Here is a 21,498-nt window from a genome sequence, read left to right as displayed (position 1 = left end):
AGGCACCAGGGTGAGCCACAGAGGCATGACCTGAAGCCAGCTGACTTTTCACTTGTGTAAAACCACTGCTGAGGAAGGGACCGAGTGGTTTAGGTCCACAGCCTGAGGAGAGCTACTAATGATGTAAAGGTGGAGCGAGGGCAGGTTGTTGACTGGAGGCTGACTTTGAAATCAGCATGCCTTTAGCACCGTGGCTTTGTACTTAGTATCAAAAATGTGTGGTGTTTCTTACCTGTATATTGTGTTAGCACTGCAATGTGTCTGATTTTTATCCAGCTTACTCACTTGCAAGCCAGGCACACATTTCTGAGGGTTGAACAGCAATTGGATGGGCTGCCTGGAGCACACGACAGCTTGCTCCTTGAAAATGTGACTCCATAAGAAAAACTAAATGTGGGTCTCACAGATCTTTCCTAGTTTTGGAGGTACCACAGTGTCTTGAGATGGTGTCATCATACATTCCAAGCTTTGCCGTTAATGAGATTTTGCACAATGCCTAGACTTCCCTTTTAGTTACTAACACATTTCCATGTTTTTCTGCAGAAAACAATTTATATCAATCCTGTTTCTTACAATTTAAAATTGCAGATCTTTTGCACTAATGGCAGGCTTGTTGCTATTAAAAATACAAAAGTTTAGAGGGATGCTTACTGCCTTTTATTTTATGTGACACCCTGAACCACCAGATGGCCTGAAAAAACAGGAAAACTTATTCATTTGTGTTTTGCAACTTCCTGGGAAAAGTATAGACAAAATCTCCTTCTGTGTAATGTGACACTGTTCCTTTTGAGGTTTTGAAGGCTTTCATGTAATCAAGGGAGGGTGGCTGAGACACCTGAATTTTGTTTGTGGTCCAGCCCTGATGCTGTTTAAAGACTTGTGACTTTTTCTGAGCTGATCTCCTGCCTACTGTAACTTTGTCTATAACAAAAGAGTAGAGTAGCACCAATTTAAGGTCAAAAAGAAGTAATAATTTGAAGTATTGTGGAGTATTGGTAAGAGCACCAAGCCAATATAATAGAGCTGTTCTAAAACATTTTAACATTTCCCTAAAATGTGAAGCTGTCTCTTGAATAGCTTGGCTTCAAGATACTTGGCTTGTCTTTAAGGCCAGCTTCTGTTTGTTTGCTGGTTGAAAGAATGGGAGAGGAGAAACGGAAAAGAGGAGTTTCTAAAGATTTCAGTGATAAGCCTCCAGGGCGCAGGCTGGTTTAGAAGCAGACTGTTTGTAGCCTGAAGCTAGGCTGCAGTGATATTTGCAGCTTCCTTGTTTCCAGTTTTCCTTGCTTTGCCTTCAGACCAGCTGTAAAGATGTGATTTAATATAACCTCTCTTCAGCTGCATAAAACTGATATGCCAAGGCTAGGGCAATCACTTGGTCTCCCTTTATTGTCACCAAAGTGAGACAGACTTGATTTTCACACCAGTGTTTGGAGAAGATGAATCTCTCTGTCTGGTGGAGAGATGCAGATGTCTCCATTGGCTCTTGAGGATACAGAGGATAATGATCTATGGCTAAGTTGCTTGAATTTTTAGGTGGCTGAAGTTAAGTGCAGTGAATCTCACCCAGAGCATCTTATTTGCTAACATCGATTCTTCCATCTGAAGATTGCACTCAGCAATAAGGAGCGACTCTAAATTCTCTTCTTTCTCCAGAATCCTGTCCAGTATGCTGCAGCTTTATTTTACCTAGAAATACTTTTCTCCAGTTTAATGAACCTGTAGATTGCTGTTGTCTTCAGTTACCTTGAAAAAAGCCTGGATAATTATTGCAGACGGAAGAAGGGCAGTAGCCCCTTCTTATGTTGTTTGACCAAAATAGATTTGTTAAGGATTTTGTTGTCCCTATGTCTTACATATTTAATGTTTTTGGAAAAGTCCTGCATAGCATTACTCTAAACTTTGATTAGTGTGACTGTGAACGTAACTGAAATTCCCTTGGGATTATGCTGTGTTGCCATGTGAGTTCTGCGGGTTTGATTTGTACTTTGAGTACTTACGTTTTGAAAGGGAGAAGGTAAATGCAACATCTTACGTGGTTTCACTTAACCAGTAACAAGGAGTAACCTTCCCTCACCTCACCAAACACAAACCATTTGCTTTGAGAACATGCAAGAATGCTTGTTCTAAATTTTGTTAGAAGCAATTTGTAGCTGTGTTAATAGACATCATTCTAATGCTCTTTCATCCTGGGAAGGTCTGGCACAGACATGGAAACTGAATTTTCTTGTGAAGGCATGTAGGGCTGCTGGTTCTGTGTTTTTATCAGCAATAAACTGGGAATAGAAGCAATCAGAAAGAAAACAAGCAAAAAAAAAGGGGGGGGAGGGGAATGTGGGAGAAGGAAAAAACCATGAAATGGTGCCCTTTGTCCAGAGGCTAGCCATTAGTTCTTTGTAGGGTCTGCCTTTAACTCTGCAGATGTAACGTGTGTAATTTTTCAAATAGATGCTTCATTACCTTTGATCTTCACTGACTTTGACTTCTGTGCCAGTGATTCACATAGCTGCTTGTTCCCTCCTGGTCACTTTCACCACACTCATTTTACCCAGCTCTCCTCCAAGTTTTGTTAATATATTACTGCCAAAAAAACAGGCTTGGTGTTCTGCAAATTCTGCTCTCTGACACAAGTCAAGCATTTGGCGATTTCTATGTACAAACCTTTCACCGAATCTTCTACAGGCAGATGTGATACTGTACACTTTTCATTTTCACAGTAAAAATTCTCTGCCTTTTAGCTTTCCTGATTCTGACTTGATGCTGATGAGAAACATTTTTGTGGCCTGTAATTCCATATCCATCAGCTGCCCTTTCATCTCTTCAGATTTCTGTCAGCTCTCCATGGATGTACAAGGTGTTTTTGTATAAGACCATTCATAAATCATACTTACTTTCTACTTTTCTTTTGCCAGTTTTCACTCTTGTCCCATTTCAGTAACCTTAGAGATCACTGGAATCACATAGAAAAATCTATTTTGGTGGCCTTTCTACATGCTTGGAGAAGTAAAGGCTGGAAAAGACTCCACAATCCTTATTTTAGGGAAGGTGTTCTTCTCTGGGGGGTTCCTAGGTTGTAAATTTTTCTATTATGTATTTTCAAAAGATGTTTTCACTAGATATGTGTATCAATTTGAGAGGTTAATATCCTAATGCACTGTTTCTTTGACTATTTATTATACCATTAGCGTTCCACTGAGTTTGTAATACAAAGTGACCAGAAGATTTCTGGTTTCCTCTCTCTTGTCCTGATGGGACAGGATAAAAAAAGCAATAAGAAACCGTTTAAACAGATATAGTGAGTCTTCACAGAAGCATGTAAGTTGTTATAGCAATTGCTGGTGTCTAGGAACAAAAAGTTGCCAAAGTCATCTTACTAATGTTAGGGCATGTTATATTCTCTTTTCATTAAACTCGTAAGCTGGGTTCACATATTAACTGTGCAAAAAAATGTCTTTTCTTAGGTGCAGCTGCCTTGAATAATTAATTAGTCTGTGATGTGTCTCTGGTATGGGCTTGGGGTGTCTTTTTTCTGCTTTTTAATATTTACATAAACATTTTTACCTGGAACTTTACCAAAAAGAAAAATCCCATTAACCAGTAGGGCGATCTGTTGATACTTAAATGGGCTATGTTGCACGTGCAGTTTTTGGCACTTTTTGGCAGCACGTGTGCGTGCATTTGGGATGTAGCTTGGGCTGTCAGTATTGCACACGCACAGTCACGAGAACATCTGGTGCCTCCTGAGATAAGAGTAACAGAGCTGCTGTTTCAGGTGAGGTGTGCCTTGGCTGCTGTGATGTTCTGGTGGTGCTCTGTTGTGTTCCATTGCCTTAAAGATTGTCAGGAAAATGAAATGCCATTGTTTAGTTACATCTGGCCTCAGTAATGTTTATACTGCATTGCAGAAGAGGGGAACTTCAATGTACTAATAATTTGCAATAAATTGTTTCTGAATTTTGAAAACTAAAATTGTGACTGGGATTAGATTTTGTGAATTTTGGCACTTTTCTTCTCATTATTTGGAATCCAGAATGCTACTTCATGCTGTTAATACCTGCTGCTTTTCAAAAATAACAGTGGCATCACAAACATGATAATATGGCAGGATGGCTTTCTTTTTTAGTACAGTAAGTCACAGACACAGTCTCTGGCAGCCAAATAAAGAATAGAAAATAGGGAAGAAATAGCACTTGTAGTTCAGAATAAGGAGGTTTTGGTGGATTTTTTATTATGCCAGCCATTATAGAATAAGATTTGCATACTGTGCTTCCAAAAAGAGTACTATGGGGTAATAATAATACATGAATCGTTATTTGGGATATAAAAGAGTAGATCTTACAAAAATAAATAATAATGAGGGAAAATAAGAATAATAAAAGCAGTGAAATGATGTCAAAGCAAGCAGAAGAGGTAGGATGGTTAAGAATAAGGCAGACTGTTGAAGACTTAAAGGATTTAAAGGAAAAAGGTGACGTGAACTTGAAGCTAGGAATGAAATGCAATTTGGCTGAACTATGACTCTGTGTTCCCCAACCCTGTAGATCATGCTGTGAATGATTAAAGTCACTGCTCTTGATTTATCACACTTCTGCTTACTACGGGAAACTTGAAAGACAGGGATTCCACATCATTTCAGGGAGGGATCTTAAAATGCAGAGAGATTTCTGTGGGCTCTGCATAAATACTGAACTATGTACTTACTGAGTGATTTTCAAATGTCTTTGTTATTTTGATCGCTTCTGTTGCTAACAATATGGAACAGGATGGAGAATCATTCATTTGGGTTTATTTACATCTTCAAGAGAACCAGAACATTTTTCCTACCTTAGCAGAATTTCTTAGAACCTAAATAGGAGATGACTTGACAAATCTGCTCCTTAAAACTAACTGAAGCTGTTGTGGTTTTGTGGTCTTTATCCTGTATTTTCTGTCCTCTCTTTCAGGTGGCCAGTGCTTCTCTTGGGGATGGAACGAACACGGGATGTGTGGCGATGGAACAGAAGCAAACGTTCGTGTCCCAAAGCCAGTCAGAGCTCTTGGCTGTGCAAAACAGATCTTGATTGGATGTGGGGCAGGACACTCCATGGCTCTCTGTCAAACTCCACAGTAGGCCCAGCACACCTGGAATCATAACATCATGGATGTGGGTGGACATCTTTGGATTGTGTAGCTCAGAAGCGCTACAAGAGAACTGCCCATGATTAACACAGTAGTTGGAAAGTGCAGATGTTTTTCCTAAATCCAAAAGGAACAACTGTGCATAAAAAGCTGTAATATCTTCAAAATTGTTTCCTTTGCTCTCGCCACAGGAATCGACTTTCTTACCCACAGATAGAATTACAGACATACAATTCTGCCTTGATGCAATACAACTGAAGACAGATTTACATTTTCTTGTTCTTCTGAGAAGTCTTTGAGGAAGAAACCGACTGATTAATGGCTTAATGGTGTATAAGTTCGGTCTGAAGAAGTGGTCTGAGAAGGTGGTCTTTTGTTATTGTGTCTTTACATCATGATGTGTTGCACCTGCCAACTTCTACTGGAGTTGTGAGCTCCCAGCAGCTCAGAAAATTGTTTGTTTCACAAAGTGAACATGACTAGATGCATACACACATTTTAAGCAGAAGATTAGGATTAAAAGAAAAAGAAAGCAATATCATTTAGAAGGCTGGCAAAAGAGGAAAATGAGGCCCTTTTGAACTAGCTTTATCTTGATTAAAGTGTGAAAGGAGCAGTATTTCTCATGGATTACGTTCTGTGCCAGACATCAGTTTATTATAGATTTACAGGGATGCAGATCTGCATGAATTGTCATTAACTTGCAAACCAAATCTGAAGTTTCTGAAGCTACTGTTTAGAGAAGGAAAACTTCTAAGAGCTATTGGAAACAATCAAAAAGTTCTTATCAAAGGGCATAAGTCAGTTGTAGCTGTTGAGGACAGCTTGATCCAATGCAGCTCCTGTGTTTCCAGCTGCCTTGGAATAGGAAGACATCAAAATCTAACCAGAAAGATTTTACAAGTTCTCCAGCCTAAAAGGCAGACCAGAATGCTCCTGATAATTTCAGGTTAGTTCTCACTTCTGTTTTGCAGCCCAACTGAGTTGCTGTTCACAGCATGCCCACAGTACTTGTTCCAGGTGGGGGCTTGACAGAGAACATAGGCCTATCACTTGTTTTGGTAGGAGAAAGGAAAAAGTGTAAAATGAGATGTCTTTGGATATTATTAGCTGCCTGTGTTGAGCAAGATTTTGGAAGCTATTTATAAAACTGTTTTTTTCCACACAAATACAGCGGATGTCGTTAAACTGGATGTTTACCACCCACAATACTTATATTTGCTGTGGTATTCAATGTATTTCAAGTTCTAAATATAGAGAATTCTACTGTGTGGTAAATGCCCCTTTTAACGAGACCTACTGTTGCTAAACAGGGGTTTAATTTTTAAAGCAGGCTTGCCAGGAAAGAGGCCTTACAGAATTACAAAATGCTCAGAGGAAGGCTCTTAGGAAATAGGACAGGAAGACTTTCTAATGATGTATCAGCTTACACATGAAAGGGAAGGAATTAAGGTGATAATATGGGCTGCAGGGGTTTTTTCACCCTTGGTTTTACAGCAGTTATAGTTCTCGGCTTCATTTTCAAAAGTGTTTTATTTTTCTATTCAATGGATGAGAAACTTGAGCAGACTGTGAAGCTGATTTTAACTATTACAGATACCAAAAGAATAATCAAATGGGACCTCTGCAAAAAGTGTAGAATTGAGATTTCTATTGTAAAGTGGGTTTTTGTTTAATCCATGGCAATATACTGTTCCATGCTGCGACCTCTTGCACTTTTAATTATCTAAGTTGCTATTCTCAATGCCACTTTCTGGATACCAAAGCTTCTCTATTATATGAACAACAGTTTCTCATGCTTTCTTTGACAGTTCTGTCTAAGGTTTCTGCTTTGGATTTCTGCAAAATCTGTGTACCAAATAAACATGTTCTCTTGTTTCAGTAATTATCTCCTCTAAATAAGTCTGTTCCTTGATTAATCACAGCCAATATGTGCCTTACATGAGGTTTACTGGACTGGACATGTTTTGACTGCGTGTGCTGTTGCTGCAGCTCATTGCAGAGGAGTCCAACAAGTTATGTAACAAATAAATGTGAATTAGATATTTGAAATGTTTTTCTATTTTTTCATGCCTGTAACACGAACACACTTTTGGAACACAAAGAATGATTTGGGGTGATAAGGTGAGGAAAGAAAGGAGTACGTCAGTTCGTTCCTGGTCCTGATCTGGTGTTTCATATCTGCATCTGATCTTCATCTTTGAAAGGCAAGAACTGCATTTTTCTCTCCTTTGTTGTGCCTATATAGCTTGAAAACTTTGGGAAGTAATAACTTGTCTTGACGTAGTGAGTGCTTTGTCGTCAGTCAGGGCTTCTAGGTGCTGCTGTAGTGCAGAGAATGAATAGAATTCATTGTAGAAGGTATGTGGCTGAATGTCTTAACCAAGTTGCTGCTCATTCTTTCGGAAGAGAATGCCCTGTTTTGTATGCCAGTGGCTTTGTTTGCAGAGTAAAGCACTGTACAAAATCAGCTATGGCTTTCTCTGTGAGGAAGGGAGCACACAGTGAAAAGTGGAAGAAAACACCTTTCCATGCTGGTGTTCAGAGCTTATGACTGTTGCCTGTTGCCAGGCTGATGGAGAAGGTCAGTCTCTGCAAAGCAAAATGCAGACCCAGTGCTGTGGTTCATAGAGTTCTTTAACAGGTCTTCTGTGATAAGCAAAGCAAGAAGCCTGTTACATAAGCATTCTGCTTTCAGGTTCAAATGGAAATAAAGTTTCTAATATATATCTATATATTTACAAAAAGACACTGGAACAAGTTAAGCAAATGTCTGTGCAGCTGCTCTCCCCTCCCATTTTCTGAAGTTAAGCAAACCTGCCAGTGAGCTGACATTAATGAGGGAGAACAAGTTGTGAACTGTTGACCTTAAGTCCAGAGAATTTTCAGGCCCTTGGGTGGAGGAGGGGGAGGAGGAGAAGAAAGCTATTGTGTGCCTTTCTGTTATTTGAAGTCCTAAGAGATCTGCAGTTGTTACTCATGCAACCTCCACGTGCACCTGTGCAACACACTCCTGTTCCATTTTGAAGAATGTTGGTAGGATGATGTGTGTATTGTGTCAGAAGTTTCTGTCTCCTGGGGGATTTTTTTGGGCCACTTGGTGGTCACTGGTGTTATTTGACTCGGTGTGGCATTCTGAGTGACCTGATGCTTTTGTGCTCAGCGTGCCAGGCCCTGTATTTGAGTATGTTCATTTGAAAGATGAAAGATGGTTTGCCCAGTCACCACTTCTTACATGACACTGACTTCTCTATCTGCATCTTGGCCATCCTTTTGGTGTCTAACTAGTCTTGCCATCTGCAGTCACCACAAAGGTCACTTCTAAATGCTTGGCAGGAGCTTTTGTTCAGCTACATATTTTGAGCAAAGAGAAATTGTGGGGAGAGCGGGAGGGAGAAGGTGATTTGATTGTGCTTTTTATGGCGTGTTTTGAGTCTTAGAGATGTGAGAGTTAGAGATGAGGATGGAAAACTGATGAAGGAGAGCAGTTGAATGTACAAGAGAATGGTGACCATGGAAAAATATTTAAATGAATGGCAATAGAGAGCCTGATACAGTCAGCTAAAACATAGGGAAAAGGAGGGGGCAGACAGCTAAAATACAGCTCCTGAAGATGGAATAATCTCATGGCGTAACAGCATTCCAGCCTGCCGGTGTGGTGGGAGTGAGATGAGAGACAAACTATTCTATTTCATGGATGATATTGGTCCCCCTCTTCCACTGTTTATTTATAATAATGTGAATTGTTGACTTGCAATGTTTGGGTTTTTTCTCACTCATAGCACATCTTGACATTTCCAGTTCTCTCTCCAGCTGAAACAGCAACATCTGTCCTCACCTTGCAGACTCAGAAATATTTTGATCAGGCCTCTGATCTAGTCCGGCATTTAACCAAATACTTACTATTTTTTCCATTTCATTCCATGAACTCTGTATCTGATTTAAGCAAGACTTAAGTAATTTTGGGACTTCCAGTTCCTTTTTCCCTTTGTTAGAAATCAAGATGATGACAGATCTTGGTCACTCTGAGCAATGTTGATATTTTTATGGTGCAAGGTAAGTTTTATGCTTTTTCTTCTAGCTAGATATTTTCTTGAAAAGGACTCCAGTATTTTTTATTTGAGTCCTGCTTATGCCATTTACTACTAGCTGAAAATTTCAAAGGTTTGGAATGGATACAGCCTGGGATAGAGAATCACTTGTGTGGTTTTGATTGTGGTTCAAAATGTGCACAGTAGAAAAGTGGCGCTTGCATGGAATTTGCTGACAACTCCAGCTGACACAAAAATAATTGGCCACTTTAACTTTTTACGTATCAGTATCTTGATGCACGTGCAAAGGAGAGATAGTACATACTTTGTTCTTTTCCTTTAGCTTTTGTGCTGTTCTTATTTCCCAGTAAATGCTAATCTTGCGTGTTTTGCTCCATGTTAGAAAGAATAATAGTCTTGAATTTAAATGCTTTGGTTTTATGGAAATATAACTGAATATAACTGAAGATGTAGGTCTGTATCATATGTGCCTTTGAAGTTAATTTGGAGAAACTGCATGTGTAAAGCCATTGTTATTTTGTAACCCATTTAGATGTTAAACGACTGAAGTCAGGCACATTCTTGAGCTATTTGGGCATTTCATTCAGGTTCATCAGTTAGTTGTCTCAGCATTCATCTGTTTTTAATGCAGCAGCAGTTTTTACTCATCAGTGCCTCTGTAAAACATCAAAATAGAGTATGTGACTGAAAATATTCAGCAGTGAAAATAGTCTCTATATTTGAATCGTGGCCTGGATGAACCACGTGTTTCCTTGTGGGAGAGTGAGGAAGCATAAATTGAGAGTATTGGGAGAACACATTCTTCAGCTTGATTGGAAACAAGAGCAACAAAGTAGTCATTCCTGAATAAAAGCTGGCTGAGGGGTGAGAAAATGCAGGGGTGACATTTATTTTGCAAACTTTTCTCTGGCATTTTGATTTTGTGACATGTTGGATTTTGTCTCATTTCCAGATGAGTCTTTGCAGGTTGGGAGGGGGTGGAGTGTAAGTCCAATTCCTGTGTTGGCCCTCAGTTCATTTCCAACTTCCTCATCTATTTCCAGGCTGCTTTGCCTGTAGACCACCTGATAATCCAGATACTATGCAGTCTTGGGGGGGAGTTCTGTCTTCAGGTCTTGAAGGAATTGAGACTTTGTAAGTGGAGTTTCAGAGTTTCAATTCAATATTGTTCCAGTACTCCATGGTCTGGAGTCTTTTAAGTCCTTTAAGTCTAGCAGACTGCGTTTTTACTTTTTTTGTATTTAGAAGCGAGGCCAAGAATTGGGAGATTTTTAATATTCTGACAAGATTTTAGGTTTTGGCTGCAAATGTCAAGCAAGTTTAGCCTTTGTTTTGTTTTTACTGATTTGAATGCATGAAGACATGTGGGACCTAAACTAGGGCAGCAGAGGAGTTGCCAATCAGTAATGAAAATGCTCTGTCATTTTAACTGTGTGGGTGCTTAATAATTTTCCATAATAATCCTCTGCTTTAAAGTACAAAAGAAAAGGGATTCCTACGGGGGCATTGTGTTCTTCTGCAGACAAGGAAGTATGGCATCTTTTAAATAATGCAGAGATGCTTCTCTCCTCTGGTGCCTTAATTCTGAGTAGATAGATTATAATAACTATTCCTTCTTAAATATGGCTTTTCCTCTTTTGACATCAGAACACTTTAAAAAGAGGATAATGTCACAGAAACAGAAGCTGAGGCACAAAACATTGAATTGCCCCAACCAAGGTAACCCAGCTTGTCCACAGGGGAGACTATAAGAATAAAGTTCCCATTTCCTGAGTCCCAGGCCAAAGCTCTACCTGCTAGGCTAGTGGTTCTTGATGATTATTTTGGGTAAGTCTCACTGCTACTCTTTCCCTCTTTCCTTGCTCCTCTTTCCCACTCACTGCCGATTGCTGTTTCCATTGCTCCTGCTTGCATAACCCATTTTCCAAACTCATCCTGTGTCCTTCTCATTTCCCACCTCCTGAGCTACTGCTGCCTTTTCTCCAGTCACCCACTTGCAATGACACCACCCCAGCAAAGCGTGGCTCCTACTGAGCTGCTTTCCCTGGGCTCAAGCCTTGTCTGCTGTTGTGCTGGTGTGACTCACAGTCAGCAGCCTCTGCACAGGCTGTGTCATCCCTGCTAAGCCCTTTGAGTCCAGAGGCAATGCAGGTACCTCAGAGTGACAGCGGAGCTAACATTTTGCCTTTTGCTGCCCAAGGAATCTCCAACGTGGGCAGTAGGAAAAACAATGGAAGCCTTGGAGCACGTGCTCTTAATATTTGGTACCTGGAGATGTTTGGACCTATGCCCTTACATGAAGTTTTTTGAAGTTCAAGTGACTGCTGAGAGTTGAAAACCTGGCGTTGCCAGGATGGGCCAGGGAAGATACCTTGTTAGAGCATTTGCTTTGTCAGATAAAGAAAGTCAAGAGATGCAGTTCTGGATCCATTTTCTAGCTTTCAGTTCAATTTGAATTCAAATCTTGTTCCTGATTGCAAAAAACCATTTGTGTTTCCCTAAGAGAAAAATGGGGCATTTATAGTCCTAGATGAATGCAGAGGCTTTGGGACTCCTGAACAGACAGGTATTTTTTGCCCAAATTCAAGTAAGTGAATGACTTAAAAATAACCTGCATAATTTAAGCATGTTTTCATGAAGTGAAGGTAGTTTGTGTGTGAGCTCAGAGGCAAAGCTCCTTCCAGGATATATATGGAAAGCAGAGAAGTAGGCTGCCTTGTTTTGAAACTATGAAAGGGATATGCAAACTGGCAGGGTAATATCTTCAGGATATCTTTTTTGTAAGCAGCTCTGTGCTCAGTTCCTTTTTGAATGCTCTTGCCTTAGCCCTGCTTGCTCTCTTCTGTATTTCAATCTGCTCATTTGTCCTAGCAGCCATTTGTTTCAGTGATGTATTTTCTTTTTGGCCCTGAAACTTTAAGGAGGGACGAGGCAATTTACATGAAAAATCACTTTATCCAGATTAATGACTGCTGCACTTGACTGTTATTCCAGCGGTTTTAGCTAGATGATTTTTTTTTTGTTGGAATGAGAAAGCAGAAACCTCTCCTCAGAAATTTCTTCTATCTGAAATTGCAATTGTGGAGACATATCAGGTTGGTCCAGAAAAAATGAGTAGTTCCTTCATGCAGTCAGAGGAAAGGCTATATGTGTAGAAGGTGTGGTTGAGCTGTGCTTTAAATGTTAGCAAGTAATAAGCCACTAATTGCCAGTGGGTTCAGATAAGGGGCCAGCACTGGTTCTTAGAGCTGGGAAATGACTGCTGAAAGCTGAGTTTACCAGGGAGGAAACACAGATGTTCATTTCCAGCAGGAAACAGGCAGAGTATAACTGAACTGCAAAACCAACTTCTGCTCGTATTGCAATGGTGGGAACTCAGAAGTAACTGGTGGCATTACTGAAAGCCTGAAGTCAGAATCTACCCACATGTGTAGGTCTAATGCTTTAATAAAGATGTACCTCCTGTAGAGAGAGAGGGCAGGCTTGAAGGAATTAATACTTTAATCATAATACCCAAGCAAAAGCTCCTTAACTGCAAGGCAGCTGGGATGATGTGGTAAATTTCTCTTAGGATTCAATGCAACAGCTTCTTAGATCTTCCACTTCTCTTGTTTCCCTCTCTCCCTGTGTTGTCAGAGCTGTCACTATTGTGCAAGGAGAGCTCTAGGGTCAAACAGATCTTAAGCTTTAGAGCGTTTCCTGAAGGGCAGTGGATGGGAAGCATGATTCTGTTTCTGAAGAGTTTATAGAAGTCACCCAGAAGACATGGTTACCTCAAATCAGAATGAGCAGAGAGGAGAGCCTAAATGAAAATGGGAGTGGGGGAGCTAAAAACGTAGCACAGAATGACAGTTGTACCCAGCCTGTTCTCTAAGGCTCAGATATATGCAAAGTGCAGTGAAAGGTGAAGACCTACATGGGATTTACAGGGCTAAATTGTTGGTATTCCTTATGGTAATGGAGAATTAACACTGGGCCCTTGAGTCAGTGTTAAATAAAAATTGGGACAGATAAATCTATTTCTGGATTCTTAATACATTATAAGAGGAAAAGTTGTTCATTAAGCAAATCCTGGATGAATCTGGATTTTACCTCTGAAGGTAAGAAATTTATCTTCTGAGAATGACGACATAGAAACAGTGTGAGGAAAATTGTTCTTGGGAGAAACTAAGGCAGAAATCAAGTACATAATGCAGTATCAAGGACTACGAAGGAGTTTTCTAATTTTGTACAGTCAGATTATCAGCCTTTCTTCTATTCCTAAAACACAACTTGAGGTCTTCCTTGCTTTTCTTTTGGAGTAGAGTTTTGTGACGACAAGGTCCAGCTGTAGTTGTGGTTTTTGTTTATAATTTAGCACTTACCAGAACCATGAGTGTATCTTCTGGGTTTTTTTGGGTTTAATCTCTATTTCCTCCAGACTGTAGGGATACTGTTCCTTTACATTTCCATTTCCATCAGCAGTTGCAGATGCTGCAGCTTGCCTAGGAGATTGCCAGCTCTTTTGAAGTTCCTCACATGAGGATAAAGGTGTATATCCTTCCTTTATAGAAGTACTTTACCAAAAATGCTCAGGCAACTAGAGTGCTGTTGGCACATAGTCCATAGCTGTCATTTGTAGCATCTAAAATGAAACTTAATCTCATTGTGTTTCTCAGTTCTTACTGGTGCATGTTTTGTGTGGCAAATCAAGTGCGACTCGAACACCTGGATTTCTTTCAGTTTCGTATCAGGTGGACTGGTGTGGCTCAGTGAAGAACAAGTGAAGGACGGGGCCCAAAGAAGTAAGAAAAACTGAATTCATTTAATCAGCTAAAAAGACAAACATTTATTATTGTTGGGGAGGGAAAAGGAAGATACCTAGATCATTATAGGGGTTTTCAATCTTCCCTTGTAAAATTACTAATGGTGTGAATTCTTTAGACATTGGTTGTATCAAGTGTTTGCAGGCTTCATTTATTATCTACTAACCAATATTAGCATTGTAGAACCAAAGCAATACCAAGCTTTTCTCCTACATTTCTGTTGAGAACACTGTATTTATTCAAGATTTTAGAAGCAAGTCTCTGGAAACCCCTGATTGCTTCAGAAAAGGATTCCCCTTTACACTATACAGCAGGCACTGAAACCATGATACAAAATTTATTTTCATGCTAGAATTGTTTTGCATAACATTGTGCATGCATTTTACTCAGTACTAAATTGCATACAATGCTGTTGTCTTGTTTCTTAAACTTTGAGACCATTTATACTTGAGTATTTTCCTGATTTTGTACTATAAGTCCCAGTTTTAAAATAACACCTCTTTTGTTTAAAATTCATACTGATTACTTAATATGAACAATTTATGAAGGGTCTTTACGTTGGATCTATACATCAATAAAATACAACATAACCAGAGCTGGAAAATTAACCAGCTGTTACTGTCAGGTCCGAAGGAAGGTCCCATGTGTCACAAGCATGCCAACAAAAACAGACAGGAAAAAGTTTTTCTTATTTTTATACACTTCTAGTTGGATTAAAAGTTCTTGATTTCCACGTCGGTGTGATGAACTGTGAAGGCGTGGTCAATATGACCGATGACTGCCTGATTGCACTTTTTAAAACCATTACTCTGTATCTTGTATACAAAAAGAAGCGATCCATAGCAAAGAAATGTACAGTTTTATAATGTTTTACATTTTGGCTACAACAATGTATGTAAAAGTAAAGAGCTTTGAAAGAAAATATATAACTTTGCTTTTTTTTTTCTTTTTTCTCCTTAATCATACATTTGCAGTGTTTCTTGTGTGTGTGTTGTTTTGTTGGTTTTTTGGTTTTTTTTTTTTTTTTTTTTTCATTTTCATTTTTGTCTTCATGCAAGTCATGCTATGGAACAAAAAAATAGATTAAAAAAAAAAAAAAGATCTTCTACAGTTTTGTTACATTTTGGCCGTAGAAAAAGCCTGCATCTCTAGTACAACTCCAGAACCACGAAGAATCATCCATAAAACCTGCATGGAGCGAGTTAACTTTGTCCAAATGAGAAGGTCTTCTATGCCTGCACAGTTCCACAGAGATGTTTATTAGCCATCAATGTTCATCTCCATCTTGCCTTGTCAGGTCACTCTGACTGCCTCTGTTGGCATATATTTAGCAATGACTGGACTTTCTTTGCAAAGATCTGCATGTAAAGAATACAATCAGTACTTGAGCTTCTTTCCTGCGCTTTTCACATCAAGCTCGGCATCTTAGTGTTAAAGGAAGGAGGAAAAGGTGAGATAGCTACATGCAGAGGCAGCCATATTCTTCTTCAACAGGATTTTTTTTCCCATGCAGTCAGCCAGACTGAGACCTCTCTACAGTGTGTCTGAGTATTGCTTTCAGCTTAATGTAGGTGCCCATGCAAAGTTTCATCCTACTGTGCTTGTTTGCTCAAACTCCTGCAGGGTTCCTATGGCTCAAAAATATCCTGAGAAAAGCAAAATCTTCCATCGTTGGCATGTTTCAGCATCGACTAAACGCCTAACCCATTCCATACAGAGCCAGTAGATCCACCATTAGCCACAATAAGCATATACTAGCAGGATGCACCAGGAAGGAAGCCATCTGGTGCATCTACCCTTCGTCCTATGTACTGATACCATGCAGCACGTATGGCCCACCAGTACTACGCCAATGCCTGCCTATTGTCATCTGAGTGCTGTTTAGGAGTGCTGTCACCTAAGCATCAGAAGTAACACCATTTCCAGCGGGTGCTACTGTGAGACATTGCATCTTCAGACTTAGTCACCTGGACTATATGCAACATCGCATAGGCTAATTGAAAGTAAAGCTTTTTAGACCATTCTCTGCTACTGATCCATGCTACAAAATAGATGGGATGGGAGACCAAGAACGTCTCACTGGGCTAGGAGAGCTGTAGGGCGCAGACACTGAGGATAATCCTATCGCTTTTCCACTTATGCCAGCTATGCTGTTAAGGCTCCGTGACATTTCGTAACCTTCATTTAAAAGAAAAATGCAAAGTACAGCATTGGATCAATGACAGAATGGACTAAGAATGAGGTCAACATTGTAGCCAGTTCAATAGCATCTGCATGCATGGACATGCCGAGAGTAGTATCGCTTGCAACATGACTCAGAAGGCCGTTGAAATACAGAAAAAGTTTAAAATATATACATTAAAAAAAAAAAAAAATCATCATTTCTCAAGATGGTCAGGCTATGTAATTGATCCTACAGGCAGCAACATGGTTGTACCCTAAAAAAAAAAAGAGTCAGTGGGAGGGATTTTCTATGTCTCCGTCATACACTCACACATACCTCTCCCTTCCACTTCATGCATTGTGACCTCAGGCAAAATTAAGGTTTGTGGTATCTTTGTGGGGCAGGAGGGGGAAAAGGCAGCAAAATCCATAGAATTTAATGTGTTGCTATAGAGATACTACTCCTTTGTTCTCAGCATTAAAAAAAAAAAGAAAGAACAAGAAAGAAAACAAAATTGCATGCATTCAGTTTCCCTCCCTCCCCCCCCCCCCCCTTCTTTTTCAGGCATGCATGTAAACAGCTCAGCAAGTGTACAGAGAGTTGCACAAACTATGGATGAAATTCTGTTGGAACAACAATTAAGATGCTCTCAACGTGTTTCAAACAGGCCAACAATATGCTGACGTATATTACTCTTTAGCCAACCAGCCTCTGTTTCATTCAGGAACGAGAGGCGGTTGCAGTGCATCGTGAAAACCATACATTCCCCATCCCAAAGGATGTGCCATTTGGAGTGTTCCCCTGATCCACTGGAACCACCTGAACTCGCCCAGGCTGAATGAACACGGCCAATGCTTATCCAATACAGAATCAAGTAAAACGCTTTGCTACAAAGGTAAATTTTAGAGGATATACTTTCATATGAAAGTCTTGTGGTCCTACTATATCTTTCTTGATGATAAGCTTTAGACTTATAAATACATACACTATCTATAACTGGCATTTACTATAACTATTGCCCATCATACAATGGCACATGGGAATTCTGTTCTCCATACTCAGTGTATGGTTACGTCATACAATCTTTGCAGCTTTAAAATATTGACTCTATCTTATACTATATACAGTACACCAGTGGTAAACACTGATTTGAAGAGAGTGAGTTGTTTTCCAATTTTCCCATTCCTTATCAACTTTGATGCATATAGATGTAACTCTAATTTTGGGTTTATGTGGTTTCCTCACATTAAATTATTTAAACAGTCTGTTTTAAGAAAGGAAGGCCTTTTAAATGTGATTTTACTTCTGTTGCTAAATAGATTATTCTGACCATTAGCAAACAAAAATGCAGTAACTTCTGAGAGAAGTCAGAAGTCTGAGAAACTAACTAATAATGATTTATTTATGAAAGGATTTTAGATGGATTGTTTTCTAATTTTAAGACACCTGTGCCAACAGATGTTCATGCTTTTCTTTCTCTGTTGAACTAACCAGCTATGAATATCCAAATATTTTGTTTTAGTGCTCTGTTAAGGTCACTGAATAGTCATTTCATATTTCTTGAGGATGTTTTGCTTTTGTGTTTTATCTATTCTGTCTGCCACCTCCAAGTCTCTGCTCCTCAGAGTCTGGTAAGCTCTGTGAGCTTTCCAAGTGGCAAACCTTCTTACTATGATACATTAATTGGTCTCTCCTTACAGGATGGGCTAATTTAAGGACATAGTAGAGCATTCCCTACTAAAGCTTCCTGCACCGGCTGGGGTGGAAGACTCGACTGCCTAGCATAGCTGCATGGGGTAGTTACAGCTCCTCAGGCTTTTCTTTCTGAAAGAAATAGGTTAGAAACTCCAAATGCAGACATCAGGTGGTGGTTTCCAGCCCAAACGTGCATCTCTACAGCAAGCGCACTATCGCGTGCTACAGCTAAGCTGACTTTCTCTCAGTTATTTAAACCAGTTGCTAACTACGTGGTTACAGGGCCCCAGCTACATACCCTTTCTTATTCCTCCATCAGGCGGGCAGGGATATTCCCCGGTTGATAAGAGGAAGCAGGGTCCATATCTCTCCCGAGTGCCAGAGCGGGTAAAGGGCAGGCCCTCATCAGGCGTAATAGCCTGGTCTATGTGGGGACAGTCTTCGTTTGCCAGCGCCGCCTTGGCCACCTCACCATTCAGTTTCGAATCTTCAAACATATAAGCAGAAGGCTATTGAAACACTATGCACTGTTTATTAGAGTTCCAGCTGCAAATTAAGGGTTCACAGCTAAAGACTTCTATAGCGACACTCTAAAAGGTAGCACATCTGTCCTAGACACTGCGTTCATGTGCACTGCACCAAAATAAAATCAAGTCTGTTAAGTGGGAGGAGAAACAAAAGGTGATCCCGTTAGGTGTGACAGCAGCCACCTGTACGTCCGCACTGAGGGGCCTTTCAGAAAGGGGTGTGCAGTGGTTCCTAGTCCTGCGAGCAGAAGACTGCGGTTAGAAATCACAGTATGTTTTCGCATGACATCAGATGGTGCATGGATGACCTGTTTGTCATGGAGCCTACTGTCACTCAGAGCTCTGGAGAGGCAGTGGACTGAGAGTTGTGTTCTAGCATTTGAGTATATTCTGTTTGTGCTGGTTTACACCTGTGTGCGATATTACTGAGGGGGAAATTCCTGCTCTTCCCCTCCCCAAAATTTACCCAGATGGTTTTATAGCATTTCTGGTATCAGTCATGCAGAATGGCTGTACACGTTTTAGACACACAGAGTACGTTACGTATGGAAATACGACAGCAGAACGTGGATTTAAAGAAAACCCAATCCATTTTCTGATGTTCTCCTCTGAAACACATACAGTATTTGCAATGCCAGCACAGGACACTACATACACAAAACACTACAGCAGGCCATGAATTTGGGAACTAGATAGAGTAAAATTTACTCTTGGCTGTAAATAATGAAAATAGGTTGTCAGATTTACTCATTTTGCTCCACACATTCCCATGAGGATAGACTGAGAATCATATGTTTTCTCTGTGTGACTGGTTTTACATTTATAAAACAAATTGAAGTGCTATTTAGTGTAGGATTTGTTTTAGGGTTTTAAAGTGCAAATTAGTGTATTGAGAATATACTCGAAATATGGCACAGCTCGATATGAGTATTTTGGTTGCAGGGAAGGAAAAACAGTCAAAATGTGCTTTCTGAAGCTCCACAAATGCCGAGATATGTTAACTGAGTGGTACTGGCAGCATCCTACACCTCGGTTGCACAATGCTTATTACCTAGACACTGTAAGGCAATGGGTGATCCTGCAAGTCTTTAAGGAAAGAAACTCAATGGATAGACTTAATTGCGGTGCCTCTTCTACATTCATGTACTAGCTTGTTCTAAATGCTCTAATATTGTTATTTATTTTGCAATTATTTTGAAGCCAACTAATAAAACAAGCCCCAAAGAAAAAAAAAATACAGTTAGGTAGGGTTTGGAGGTATGATTTTGATTCTCTGATGGACAACAGATGAGTAGAAGGCAAAAGTGTTTTCAAGTTATATTTGTTACTTTGCGCACACACACACACACACACACACACGTATATAACACACACTATGCATCTATCATGCACCAGTAATTGCATTCTAGGCCTTTATTTTTCTTCTATTTAGATGTCACTGGTTTGTCACAACATAAACAGTCTTTGCTGCACATCTCACCTCTGCCTTCATTTTTCTCTGTGCAGAATCAGCCAATTATTTCCCCTGAGAGGTAGTAATGTTTTGTTTTGTTCCGTGAGCAATGAAATAATTAGGTGTCTCTCAACACATTTAAACACGTCGCAAAAGCTATAGGGGCATTTCAATACTTGTGGACACTAATTTCAATAGGATTCTAAAGTTTTAAGGTTCCACTGAGTTGCAATTCCTCTCTGTTCATAATAATCACTGCTATTTAATACACTCTGCACAAAAACCTGGCACGGCTGCCATAGAAACCGTGACACTGCAGGTACTGAGCCGTGTATTTAAAAATCACTTAACTGTGTTTGGGGAGAGCTGCAGTCCTCCTGGGGATGAGCAAAGAACTGGGCTGCTTCATAAGCCCCTACTGCTACAAGCTGATGGCTCTAATCCTGAAATGAGGGAGGCAGCTGAGTCAGCAGATCTCTGCATTGAAATCTCTGAGACACCCACTGCTGCTCCTGAGCCCAGGTTTGCAAATGAAATTGCTGGTGATGGAGGGTGAACTGGTCCATTTCAGGAGCTCTGAGCAGAGTGGTTGTGGGTCAGGCTGCTCACTGGTAACAGCCACTGATTCTTTTGGAAGCAGCCTGCAGGCTCTGTTGTGCTTGAATGGCAACAAAATTGACCTTCTTCGAATTAATTTCTTAAACTGCATTATAAATCTCTAGTATCTTGAGCTGGAACTTGCTCTTACAGCCCCTTCAGGGTCCCTTAGCACTGATGATTTTTCCTCCAAGTTTGTTAAAAATCCACAACCTTGTTATTTTATTTCCATTCAAGAGGAAGAGAACAGAGTAGCTGGAGATGTGGGCAAATTACTGAACTGTCCCTTGAACATTAGAGTCATGGGCCATGCCTTAGGGATCATATTCTGGATAGCAATGCTAATCCACAATGACAATTTGGGTGAATATTTAGGAAGCAGAGAAATTGCCAGCACAGAAGACTGCACCTATTGCTGATGTATATAAGTAAGCGCTAAGTTGAATAGTTGTGTTCCAAACCACTGGCTACAGCACCTAATTGTCTGGAGGTATGTGATTAGTCTGTTATGGGAATAAAGAAAACATCACTGATGCCATCAGACCACAGTTAGAAGTTCCCATTGTTTTAACTAGCAGATTCACATGCTGAACAATTTTAGGAATAAGATCTAAAGATGGAATGAAACTACATTATTTTACACTGATTTCTCAAGTTGCCATTTGCATGTTTGTTTTTTCCAAGATTGACCTTGTGTTTGAGAGAACTCCAGATAAAGAAAAACTATGCAAGCATTGCTGTCTGGGGACTCTGAGTCTAGTTATACTAATGACAACTATTTCTAGGTGCTTAACACTTCTAAGGGTTGATTCTGACCTGCCAAATTCACATGAGTCCTTCCATCCCTGCTAGCAGAATCTGAATTAGGCTTGTACAGCATTTTTTGTTTTTTAGGTTCTGTTCCATGAAGAGAAGTCAATATTATCATCTCTGCTTTACAGATGGGTAAAACTACCATGCAGTGAGGTAACTTGCCTGCTGCTATGTAAGAGGTTATTTACAACAAAATCTTCAGACTCTCAGCTTGGCACCTTATCTCCCTAATTGTCCTATCTGTGAATACCTAGCTAACTGCACCAGCTCAAAA

At 40.0% G+C, this 21,498-nt stretch overlaps 2 protein-coding genes across 13 annotated transcripts in view; one reads left to right on the top strand and one right to left on the bottom strand.

Moving 5' to 3' along the window:
• SERGEF (secretion regulating guanine nucleotide exchange factor) overlaps positions 1-7,006 on the top strand; it is a 142,090-nt gene extending 135,084 nt beyond the window's left edge. For 3 of the 7 annotated variants that reach the window (XM_042038759.1, XM_042038760.1, XM_042038758.1), the window contains one exon: positions 4,944-7,006. In XM_042038759.1, coding sequence (XP_041894693.1) covers positions 4,944-5,110 — 167 coding nt within the window. In that variant the 3' untranslated portion in view covers positions 5,111-7,006. The remainder of the gene's footprint in view (positions 1-4,943) is intronic. The other 4 variants (XR_006017819.1, XR_006017818.1, XR_006017820.1 and 1 more) reach the window with 3 other exon arrangements.
• Positions 1-21,498, bottom strand: part of KCNC1 (potassium voltage-gated channel subfamily C member 1) — a 125,049-nt gene that overhangs the window by 3,413 nt on the left and 100,138 nt on the right. Inside the window, exons 3-4 of one of the 6 annotated variants that reach the window (XM_042038753.1) lie at positions 18,133-18,321; positions 13,979-16,153 (exon numbers count right to left, since the gene is read on the bottom strand). The exons of 1 other annotated variant lie outside the window; for it this stretch is intronic. In XM_042038753.1, the coding sequence (XP_041894687.1) occupies positions 16,017-16,153; positions 18,133-18,321 (326 nt within the window). In that variant the 3' untranslated portion in view covers positions 13,979-16,016. Of the gene's footprint in view, positions 1-13,978; positions 16,414-18,132; positions 18,322-21,498 lie in introns of those variants that run through there. 4 more of the 6 variants (XM_042038754.1, XM_042038755.1, XM_042038752.1 and 1 more) reach the window with 4 other exon arrangements.

The sequence above is a fragment of the Corvus kubaryi genome, unplaced genomic scaffold (assembly GCF_017639235.1).
Source record: "Corvus kubaryi isolate FWS band 111438036 unplaced genomic scaffold, C.kubaryi_AGA036_p1.0 37392, whole genome shotgun sequence".
Classification (NCBI taxonomy): domain Eukaryota; kingdom Metazoa; phylum Chordata; class Aves; order Passeriformes; family Corvidae; genus Corvus; species Corvus kubaryi.
The sequence above is the reverse complement of the archived record's forward strand: the minus strand, read 5'-3'. Positions and strand labels throughout refer to the sequence as shown.